Source organism: Bos mutus, chromosome 26 (genome assembly GCF_027580195.1).
Source record: "Bos mutus isolate GX-2022 chromosome 26, NWIPB_WYAK_1.1, whole genome shotgun sequence".
NCBI classification, from domain to species: domain Eukaryota; kingdom Metazoa; phylum Chordata; class Mammalia; order Artiodactyla; family Bovidae; genus Bos; species Bos mutus.
In genome coordinates, this window is record NC_091642.1 from 17,694,861 (window position 1) to 17,707,356 (window position 12,496).

General features: G+C 38.2%; 1 protein-coding gene across 2 annotated transcripts in view; it reads right to left on the reverse strand.

The window, feature by feature from the left end:
- Positions 1-12,496, reverse strand: part of NHLRC2 (NHL repeat containing 2) — a 62,935-nt gene that overhangs the window by 38,399 nt on the left and 12,040 nt on the right. For both annotated transcript variants that reach the window (XM_005888650.3, XM_070363707.1), the window contains exons 3-4: positions 3,325-3,780; positions 759-880 (exon numbers count right to left, since the gene is read on the reverse strand). In XM_005888650.3, the coding sequence (XP_005888712.1) occupies positions 759-880; positions 3,325-3,780 (578 nt within the window). The remainder of the gene's footprint in view (positions 1-758; positions 881-3,324; positions 3,781-12,496) is intronic.

Genomic DNA, 12,496 nt, shown 5'->3' on the forward strand with positions numbered 1-12,496 from the left:
AGGAAGGCAAAAATTATGTATATTCATTATGATTCCATTTGTTTAAAAAAGAAGATTCTCTAAAGACAAAATTAGTTTGCATATGAGTAGAAAATTTCTGAAGACACAAATTTTAACAATGGTTGGTTATCACTGCTGCTGCTGCTGCTAAGTCGCTTCAGTTGTGTCCGACTCTGTGCGACCCCATCAATGGCAGCCCACCAGGCTTCCCCGTCCCTGGATTCTCTAGGCAAGAACGCTGGAGTCCACTAGGGAGCCCAAATAGATCACAGGGGACTTTTTAAATCTTTAAGTATTACATCATTTAAAAAAAACGAGATCATATATTACTACTATAATGAGACTACAAAAATATTTAAGTCTAATTGACACATAAATATTCCCAGAGAAAACATAAGAGCTGAAGGGAGGCAGGAGTGTTTGCTTTTTTCCTAGATTTGAGAAAATTTAACTGAAAAGGGACAAAGCATCACTTTACAAACTGATTAAGAAAATATTTCAAATTGGGGAGCCTTATGGTGATCAGGCACATGAGTTTGAAATAAAGGATTAAAAAAAGGACTTGATTTGCCCTCTGTGACAATATGCTGACACACAGAAAAACAAGTTACATAAGAATAAAGTTAAAGCAAGTACCTCTAAGAAAAGGATGATCTGAAATATTTAAGCAACACCCTCTCATTTCAAATATTTATTTAGCAAGTATATATGTTTTTCTGATTAGAAGTATTAAAACTTTATTTAAAATGGAAAATTACCTTTCTTATAAGGTGATTTTCTGTATCTGCCACATATATGATATTATTCATTATGGCTACACCTTGTGGTGAGTTGAAACTTGACTCTGAAAAGATTCCATCTTTTCTTCCAGGGTTAGGTCCTAAAAGACAAAATAACCATAAAAGAAAATTTTTCTTATCTCAAAGTAAAACAAGCAAACAAAAACCCCCAAACAAAAACTTATATTTAAAGCTGGGATTTTAATATGATACTTCTGCAGTCCATGGGGTCGGAAAGAGTCAGACATGACTGAGCCACTGAACAACAACAACCTAAAAACTAACCTGTTTCCCAAGATACCTGTTTTTCTCAGCAATAAGTTTTGCAAGTGAAAGGACTTACTAGATAATGGTTACTAGAACACTTTAGTAGTTTGTATCAGAAGAAATTAATTCAAAACACATGTATACCTGTGGTGGATTCATTTTGATATTTGGCAAAACTAATACAATTATGTAAAGTTTAAAAAAAAATTAAAAAAAGGCATCTATTACCTAGACTACAAAGAATTAAAAATAATTTAAATCTTTCAGCATCTAGATGAAGGATTTTTAACAATTTTGGAAGATAAACTCCTTTGATGATAACAATGAAAAGTATGAGCCCTTCCCTTACAAAAATACACATGCCCATTAAATGTCTGGAGAAGGAAATGGCACCCCACTCCAGTACTCTTGCCTGGAGAATCTCATGGATGGAGGAGCCTGGTAGGCTACAGTCCATGGGGTTACTAAGAGTCGGGCACGACTGAGCGACTTCGCTTTCACCTGTCACTTTCATGCATTGGAAAAGGAAATGGCAACCCAATCCAGTGTTCTTGCCTGGAGAATCCCAGGGACAGAGGAGCCTCGTGGGCTGCTGTCTACGGGGGTCGCAGAGTCGGACATGACTGAAGTGCCTTAGCAGCAGCAGCATTAAATGTCACCAACAGTTTCAAGGGGTTCACAGGTTATGAGGATCATTCAAGCATTTCTTAATAGCCCATGAATCCCAACTTAACAGACTTGGTTTAAACCCCAGCTCTAGTTAGCTGCTGATGTAGGCAAGTTCTGTGTGACAAAAGTTTACAAAAGTTTCTCTTCTGTAAAACGAAACTAATAATATACCTAACTTATAGCACTGTGTACATTAATACAGGTAAAGTGCTCAGAATAATGCCAGGCATATTTTGTTTGTTATTATTAATAACACTATTATTGTTGATGATGAGAACTCTCTGAGGGGAAAAAAAAGGGAGAGTACCGTGGTCACTTCAGACTGGAGAGTACTGTGTACTATTAACCCATATATTCTTGAGCCACATTAGCAGAGTAAAAGATCTAGTAGAATGAGACCACCACCACCAAGAATCTTCTAAAGCACATCTGATCAGTATCTCCTGAGTGTATGTGACCACAAAATTCTCTTTTAAAACTTGCAGAATAACTATAAATTTATCACAAGATAACAGTATTTCTAGAAACATGTTTGGAAAAGGTAGTTTGCTGCTGGTTTCTCTGTTTAACAAAGGATATCCATCTAAACTATTTTGAAAATTTTAGAAGCTATTAAAAAGCTTTTAATTATTTAAATGTAACTTGCTATAACACATGTTTTTGAGTAACAATTCTCTGCCTGTTACAAATTAAAATACAAAGTTGCCAAAGCAAAATAAACAGAACACACACATACTCTAACAGAAACAACAAATGCCTTCAAGAGCTAAGGGAATATTATCCTGGCATAATAAGAACAGCCTCAGGGCTGAGGGTATGATTAGTTTATTTGCATCCTACCTTATGTACTAACAGTGCATGTGTGACTAAATCAAGACTGCAAAGAGATGAATTACTTTTCTCCTTGACTAATACGTTGTTGGATGTCATTTCAGCCTGGGTGAGCAGGATTAATAGTGTACTTAGTAGATATTCTTAATTACATAAGATGTCAGTAAGAGCCCTTTTTAGATACAGACCAGGGAGATACGGAAGAAAATGACCTACGCCTATATGATACTTTTATTTTGCTATAACCAAAGGCAATGGATTCAAAAGTATGCTTAAGTTCTTATGGAAGGAGAGAAAGGTATAATGTTATACAAACCCTAGGTTATTTATTTTATAATCTAAGTCTCAAGTTCTTAGGGTTTATTTAATCTTGGTCTTAAAAAAGATATGGCTGTATTTTGATGGAAAGGGAAATATAATACTTCCATATGAAATGCCTCAAATCTAAAATGTATACAATATTTTCATAAGATACAATAAAGTGACATTTTTTGAAAAAAGATGGAATATACAGATATACTTGAAAATTATACAAAAGATTTCCTCCTTTTGATCTAACGGAATTTTTTGGGGTAGTTTTGGTTGTTTTTGAGGAAGTGAGAAGACATTAATTCAGATACCCCACATTAATTAACAAAATAATTTCTGATGAAGTTAACAGTCAATGTATATTGCCCTTCTATAGTTATTTATAAATTTCCATTTTAACACATTTCTCTGAATAATTTTTACATATATAATGTAAAATACATTATATATCATAATCAGCAAACTATACCTCCAATGCTGTACTGAATTTGTCCATTCTTCCAGACGACCAAAATTCTGTGATGTCCAGTGTCTGCTATTACCAATCTATTAGAAACATGGTCCACTGTTATTTTGCCAGGAAACAGCAATGGTGAAGGTGGCAAGGAATCTTTATAGAGTTTTATTCCAATTTTATTAGCTCTGATCTGTCCCCTGTCTTTGTAATACTTTAAAGCTATTGAAGTATATAAAAATAATTTCTCTTTATGTCCTTCTCCAATCAAAGAAAACAACATGTTTCCACGGGGTCCGAGTATGATCAGAGTTGGCCAGCAGGAAACTTCTAGTTCTTGCCAAAGGCTGGCATCTGCATCATTAACCACAGGGTGGGTGATGTTGTATCGAAGAACAGCACTCCTAATGTTATCCAGGACTTTTTCATTTGGAAACTTGGCCGAGTGAACACCAACAATCAGAAGACCATCTAAATGCCAAAAATTAAAAGTTGAACATTATTAAGTATTAAAATTTGACTATCACCATCCATATATTAGGGTTGGGGTCATTAGTAAGTATAAACAGATAAAAAAGATAAAAGATAGGACTAAATTAGTATCTTCAACTGTATTTAAACTCATGAATAAAAAATTAACATTTAAATCTAAACTCAATCTTGATAACTACATAAAAACCACATATGATCAAAATCATGTAGCAACTTTAAGTTTAAAACCCTGTGTCCTTTATCTAAAGCTTTAAAATAATTTTTTATTTTATTAGAAAGATGTTGAAATTTTGTAACCTTTTCCCACCTATTTTAAGCTCCTTTAAAATTCACAAAGACTATGATTGCTTTCTGCTGGTACTGATTGTCACATTATCCTCTTAAATTTTTCTGATCTAACTACATCATAGATTAACAGAATGAACAGGAACAAGATGTTTCCATAAGGTCCTTGACTTATTTAAAATTCCTACTGTATAGCTCTTAGAACAGACCATATTATAGACAGCAGAACTGCTGAAAATTAAAAACAATATATTTCTTTTACCTAATCAATACAGCATGTCAAGAAAATAATACAGAAAAAAAAAAGTATGAAGTGTTAGGCTAGATTCAGAGAAAAACTCAGTATTGACTACCAAGGTGATAGAGGTAATAACAGCCATGTAAATTAGAATCTCCCAACATATTCATTAAAAACTATACAAACCAGTATGAAGAAAAAATAAAACCACACAAATTGGGAGGTCTAAGTACCAGACAGCCCATCCTTCCATTACAACTAGTAACTCCAAATCAAAGCACATACACAAACACATGCCTGACGACTGAGAATAGTAAACAAAAGCAGGTAGACTGCTAGAGAGGGGTCAGAACTTGGAAAAGCAAGTTACAGGAGGGCGAGTTTTCAGCTGTATTTTGTTTCCCCTTTCACAGCTTTGCACTGAGAATGGACCCCAGTGAGCCTGTGGAACAGTTTCAGATCTATTATACATGCAACAGGAATCTTAGAAGGAGAGGAGCAAGAGACTGGGGCAGAAAAAACACATAACACCAGAACTTCCAAAATGTGATTAAAGATATAAATTCACAGAATTCAAGAAGGTTAGTACACCTTAAGGAAGAGAAACTGAAAGAAAATCATGCCTACACACATCATTAAGTTCTGAAAACCAAAGATTAAAAAAACCCACAAACGCCTTGAAAGCAGCTGCAGAAAAAAAAGACACGGTGATGAGTGGCGCCTGGAAAACCAGGCAGAAGAGTGGGAAGGCCTGCACACTTGCAATACACTGTATGTCAGATACGCAGCAATAAAGTTCTTTAAAAAACAGAATAAGCTCCCTGAAGTCAAATTCTGGCTTTACTACTTGCTGAGTTACCTCAGACATGGCACTAAATCTCTCTGTGTATCAGTTTTTTTATTTGTAAAATGGGAAAATGACAGTAAATTGCCTCACAGGTCAGCTTTGAGGATATAGAGATAATCTGTATAAGACATGTAGCATAGTATCTGCTGCTGCTGCTGCTGCTAAGTCTCTTCAGTCATGTACGACTCTGTGCGACCCCATAGACGGCAGCCCACCAGGCTCCCCCGTCCCTGGGATTCTCCAGGCAAGAACACTGGAGTGGGCTGCCATTTCCTTCTCCAATGCATGAAAGTGAAAAGTGAAAGGGAAGTCACTCAGTCGTGTCCGACTCTTAGCAACCTCATGGACTGCAGCCTACCAGGCTCCTCCATCCATGGGATTTTCCAGGCAAGAGTACTGGAGTGGGGTGCCATTGCCTTCTCCAGCATAGTACCTAGTACACTGTAAAACTGTAAAACCTCAACAAATGTTCACTATTATTATTTTTTTAAGTTATAAGTACAAAGATAATCAATAAAAGAGAAATATAACATTTTCTATGTATCAAAAGAAATTAGTAATGTAAAACAGGAAAAAAGCATATCATGTTGAGAAACAACAAATAAAACCTAATATACAAAATAACACATAACTATACATAATAATACTTAAAAATAAATGTGAATGGGTTTAATTCATCTATTAAAAAGATTCGGACACCTTCTATACATCAGAGACACATCGAAAACAAAGTGAACCAGAAAGCAAAAAATAAAAATATGGGAAAACATATGTGGGCAAATGAAAGGATAGGAACAGAAGGGTGTAATTCTGGTAAGTAGGATATATCTGGGAGAAGGAAATGGCAACCCACTCCAGTATTCTTGCCTAGAGAATCCCGTGGACAGAGGAGCCTGGTGGGCTGCTGTCCATGGGCTTGCAGAGTCGGACACGACTGAAGCACCTTAGCATGCATGCATGCATTGGAGAAAGAAATGGCAGCCCACTCCAGCATTCTTGCCTGGAGAATCCCAGGGACAGGGGAGCCTGGTGGGCTGCCGTCTATGGGGTCGCAGAGTCGGACACGACTGAAACGACTTAGCAGCAGCAGTAGGATATATCTGACAAGGCAGATGTCAATCCTCACAGCATTAAACAAAGGAAGAAATTTTTTCATGTGAGAAGCATTTACAAATAAAGACAAGACAACTAGCAATACCCCCAAGCAATAAAGGAAGCAACTTGATAAATCAGACACACTCCGATAATAAAAAATACACTTTCCTCTCAAGTGTACATGGGATATTTATAAATACTGATCACAAAGAAAGGATTATAAAGATTACATTCTAAACCACAATACAGTAAAGCTGGTATTATTAACAAAAAAATTGTCTTTTGTTTCAGAAAAACTCCACTATTCTTGCATGTTTCTCCTTTACTCCTACACTAATACCACTTACAACACTGCTGACACCAGATGGGTGGGTGTTTCCCCCACACTAGGCAACTGTTTGCGACAACTTTTGGGTGTTCTCAATTCTAACACGGGGACAGTCACTCACAAGACTGCCCTCCCACTTCTGATGACAACAGCAAGTCATAGGTCCCCAAGCTACCCACACTTCTGTTCAACTTGGCTACAAATCAGATTTCCATGACCCTTCCTTTGGATTATTTGCTACAATAACAGAACTCAGAGAAACATTTATGCTTTACTGGTTTATAGTACAAGAGTATGATAAAACATACAGCCAAGCATCCAGACGGAAGAGCGAATGCAAGGCGAGGTATGTGGGAAGGGGTGCAGGGCTTCCACGGGCGCGCCCAGCCTGCCACTACCCCAGCTCCTCCTGTGTTCCCCAACTTAAGTTCTTTGAGCTCTATACCCTTGGAAATTTTAAAAAGGCTTCATCACAGAGGCATGGTCCATCATTAACTCCATTTCCAGCCTCTTCCCCTCTCTGAAGAAGAGGGATGGGAGGTGGGGTGGTAGAGGCCTGAACTAATCAAGCTCCTAATCATGGCCAGGAAAAGAAAATAAATCAGAAGTAAGTAATAAAGATAAACAAGAAATTCATGAGAGACAAATTTTTTTAAAAATTCAGCATTCACACATTCACTCCTGACAAAAAAATATAAAAAACTGAAAAACAGAAAATAGGAACTGATGGGTATTTTCTTTCAGTAGGAAAGTTAACCTTAATCACATTTATTGATGTGGTTTGTCAATCAAACCTTTTGTATTTCTCTATTCTGTAATTACTGTACATTATGTTACAGTGTGTCTATTTGGTATGCCCATTTTCCTTTTTTTATTAAGATTTTTTGGGGGTTTTAGGAAGGTCTGTATTTTTGTTCCAGTGGCTATTTTCTATTAATATTTTTTATCATATTATAAAAGTATTAATTCCCATTTTTATAAGCTTTTATGATCTGGTCTATCATCTTTAAATGGTATCCCTTAACTGCCACTTATTACCTACACAACTATCAATAGTCTGTTTCCCCACTTTCCCTTTTATTTCCGTTTTTCTTTAGTTGCGTCTTTCTAATCCTGTCGGAACACATGAGTTTGTATTCTTCTTCATCTCTTGGGTTGTACTCTGCTGATTTAGCTGGGTTGGAACTCTTTCAGTAGTCTCTTCCCCGTCGAGTTCTGGGTTATCCTGGACCACGAGATATTTCGAGAGAGAACTGGAAGGTTAAAAGGCAGCAGCAGCCCGATCCTCTCCGTGGGAAGGCGGGTGCAGGGCACCAGTGTACACACTCTCCTCGTCTGTGGGCTCACCCGGAGGGCTGTGGGGGAGCGGCGGGGCCCCTGGCAGCTGCACCAGCTCTGGCCAGATCTCCTCCCTTGGCGTGTCCAACTCCCGGGCCAGGTTGAGCTGTTAGCTGCATGATGAAGTGAACAAACATATTCTGCTGGTCAACTCATTACTTAAGTTGGAAGCTTACATGGGCTCCAGTTCAGGCATGTAGGTTGTAGTTTGCCCTTGTTCTCCCCTCCTTCATATCCATCTTTCCTTTCAACTACCTGACCTCCTGACTGGGTAGAACCATCAGACATACAGGCAACAGCTACAGGTAGACTAACTAACCAGCACAAAAATGCATCCACAAGATGATCACTGTTTGTGACTGCTAAATACTAGAAACAATGTAACAGCCTGGTGTGCTGCAGTCCCCTGGTCGCAAAGAATCAGACACAACTTAGCGAGTGAATAACAAGGGTCAATACACAGGACAGGAGGGCAGCTGAATAAATTATGGCACGTGCGCATGCACACACACACGCACACGCACACACTACTATGCACTATTAAAAACAACTGGGAAGTTTTCTATAAATTTATATGGAGTGACTGCCAGGAAAACTTACATGATAAAAAGTAAAGTGCACAAAAATGTCAATGGTATGTCACTTAATATAAAATATTAAAAAAAGAAATTTAAAAAAGAAAAAGAACAGGACAAAAAGAATGAGATGGTAAGAATAAGCAGAAGAGATGGGTGGATGGAACTATATTTTCTGTGTGGTTCTGACTTTTAGACCAAGTTATAATTCTTCACGAAGTAGTGAAAGTGTTAGTCACTCGGTCCTGTCCAACTCTTTGTGACCCCATGGACTGTAGCCTCCAAGGCTCCTCTGTCCATGGGGTTCTCCAAGCAAGAATACTGGAGCGGGTAGCCATTCCCTTTTCCAAGGAATCTTCCTGACTTGGGGCTCCTGCATTGCAGGTAGGTTCTTTCCTGTCTAAGCCACCAGGGAAGCCCATAGTTTTGCATACTTAAAAAACAAACAGTATCAAACCAAAATGGGGGAAGGGGGGCTAAAAATACAAATAAAAACAAATGAATCTAGCTGCACTTCAAATGAATAACATAATCTTATGGGGGGTGGGGAGTGGGAGGAACTAATTTAAATAGTTTTTCAATTTAGTTGAGAGGGACTGGAAGCAAAGACATCCCGGTAGCAACAAGCACAACTAGTGTCCAGATCTTATTTTCTCAAAACCATTCTCAATATTCAATACTAAAAGGAATCAGAGGCTCCTTGGAAAAATGGCTGATTCAGAGGTGGGGCTGGGAAAGTACAAGACGAACCTGGAAATATTTTGTTATTGACAAGAAGTGCTCAGAGAATGACTAAGGACAAAGGGACACAGGCGGTAGAACAGCTTGAAGGAGATCCTATCAGTCAAACAGGAAAACTGTGAAAACCAAAATAAATAACGACAGTGACGCTTCATAAAAGCAAATAAGAATTCATGAGCTGAGTCCAAACATATTATATATATATTATATATCATATCTATATTATATGAGATGGTTGGATGGCACCACCGACTCAAAGGACATGAGTTTGAACAAGCTCAGGGCGAGGGTGAAGGACAGGGAAGCCTGGCGTGCTGTAGTCCATGGGGTTGCAAAGAGTCGGACACGACTGAGCAACTGAAATGATATTATATTACTTCAAAAAATGTATTTTTTTTCTTCTGGTCAATATACCCCAATACTTCTTCAAAAAAGTGATGAGTAAGGGTGAGATTTGAAAGATGAGAAGATGTTAACTATGTTAAGAGAGCAATGAAGGAGATTCCTGGGAGAGAAAGCAACACACGCAGGAGACTGAAGGTCAGTGACTCAACACACAGAACAAACGGGAGCACTGGACAAAACGAGAATAAACCTACAGACAGAGACAGTCTCCTGAGTCATGTTAAGGACTGAGATCTTCATTCTTAAAAACAACGGAAGTCAGATGAAGAATGAAGGGCAAGTCTCAAAGGTACTTCAAACTAAACTCGTGAACATCCCTCCAAACTTGTCCTTTCTACACCATTTCCTGTCACAGAACGGCACCACCATCTGTCCAATTACACAAGCCAGAAAACTACCTACAATACCTGTGTCATAACCAACCAGCCCTCTATCATCACCCATCGTTAATCCATGATCAAGTCCTATTGATCTCATTACCTAAAACCGACTTCAAGCTATCGTCAGGTCTCACGGGGAACACAACAGCCTTGTCACAGATCCATTCTTCTTCACTAATTAACAGTTACCCACCCAGGAGACAAACGGATCTTTACAAAACACAAATCTGATCACATCATCTTCTGGCAGAAAACCCTCCATGGGCGTTCCATTGTTCTACGTACAAAAACCACGTCTTGTCTTCAGCATATTCTTCCACATCCAGCTCAGAGTGCTGTAGCAACCAGGGCTTTCTTTGTTACAGAGTGCCTCTATGTCTGGAATGCTCTCACCTAGTAAAGTCATACCTGTCTTTCAGATCTCAAGCTCCATTTTTACTCTTAAAAAGGCTTTCTTGTTTTTATGAGGTACATGTGTCCTTTTGAATTACGGCTTTCTCAGGGTATGTGCTCAGTAGTGGGATTGCTGGGTCATATGGTAGTTCTATTTTTAGCTTTTTAAGGAATCTCCATACTATAGATAGCTAGTAAGATAGATAGATAGATAGCAGGTATCTAGTAGCTAGATACCTAGCTACTATAGATAGCACAGAGGCTCAGCTGGGTATTCTGTGATGACCTAGATGGGTGGGCTTGGGAGTCCAGGAAAGGAGATCCAAGACAGAGGGGATATATGGCTGATTCACTTCACTGTACAGAAGAAACGAACACAGCATTGTAGAGCAAATATACTCCATTAAAAAAGAAAAAACTTTCTATTCTTCCAGATTACTGTAATTTCCTTCTTAGCACTAATCGAAATTATAAAAATATTTATGTGGTTATTTAACTTTTCTCCTTGTTAGACTGTAATTCCTATTAATTATTTAGGGACCATACACTGTTTTATTATTTACCAGCACAGTGCATCGTACAAAGTAGGTAATGAATGGACAGGGTATAAATGCTAAAGAAACTTTTATGTGTGCAATAAGCCACATTATATTGACAAAATAGGATATGTATATTGATTTATACACAAAAACAACTGCCAAATAACTGCATCTAATTTTTTTCAGTGTCAACAACCTTAAAGTACATATACAGAGATTTTTCTTAAAATATTTCGCTTGTTCTGTTAATCATACATAAAAAATAAAACAGGATGTAAAAGACTCTTCCCTTTGGGATTTTTTGCCATCACATAGGCAATGGCACCCCACTCCAGTACTCTTGCCTGGAAAATCCCATGGACGGAAGAGCCTGGTGGGCTGCAGTCCATGGGGTCGCACAGAGTCGGACACGACTGAGCGACTTCACTTTCACTTTTCACTTTCATGCATCGGAGAAGGAAATGGCAACCCACTCCAGTGTTCTTGCCTGGAGAATCCCAGGGACGGGGGAGCCTGGTGGGCTGCCGTCTATGGGGTCTCGAAGAGTGGGACACGACTGAAGCGACTTAGCAGCAGCAGCAGCATCAGATCAAAACTACTGCATTTAAAATAAAATATGGAAGAAAGAAAAGGAAGAGAGGGAAAAGGAAGAAAGTGAGAAGAGAGGGAGAGGAAGAAGAAAGGGAAAAAAGGAAGGTGAAACCAAATAAAGAGTAACAGCTTTTAAAATGTTAGTAATAAAGTTAAGTTTTTAACATCATTAACTGGGGAATTTTTGCAGAAGCAGTCAATAATGTGTTAAGACTTTAAAAAAACTTTTAAGGTCTTATTTTTGTGAAATGTATAGACATATAGATACAATTATATATAGTAGTATATATATATATATATAACGTGTGTGTGTGTGTTCAGTTGCTCAGCTACGTCTGACTCTTTGCAACCGCATGAACTGTACTCCACAAGGCTCCTCTTTCCAGGCAAGAATACTGGAGTTATTCTTGGAAATACTGCCATTTCCTATTCCAGGGGATCTTCCTGACCAAGGGATCAAACCCATATCACTTGTGCCTCCTGTACTGGTGGGCAGATTCTTTACCACTGCACTGAAAAGCCTCATATATTATGTATATATAATATACAGCAGACAGTAAAGTTTGATCACAGGCAGTAGAATAACTTAGTTCAATGAAAAAACTAAAAATAATTGAGGAGTTTTACTGTTACAAAAACTAAACTGACACATCTTGAGATCTAAAAGACAAGTGTGACTTTAGTACTAGGCAAGAAAGGATCCAATGGAGTAGGAAATAGCAACGCACTCCAGTATTCTTGCCTGGGAAATTCCATGGAGAGGAGCCTGGCACGAGGTTGCAAAAAGTCGGACACAACTTAGCGACTGAGAATGCATACACAAGAAAAGATGAAGGCAAACAAGGCAGGTTAGAAGACCCTGAGGGAAAGCAAGAAAGGTATGCAGAGAGAGGATTTTAGGTTTTATACCAAGAGCACTGAAAACACGAGGTGGAAAAAA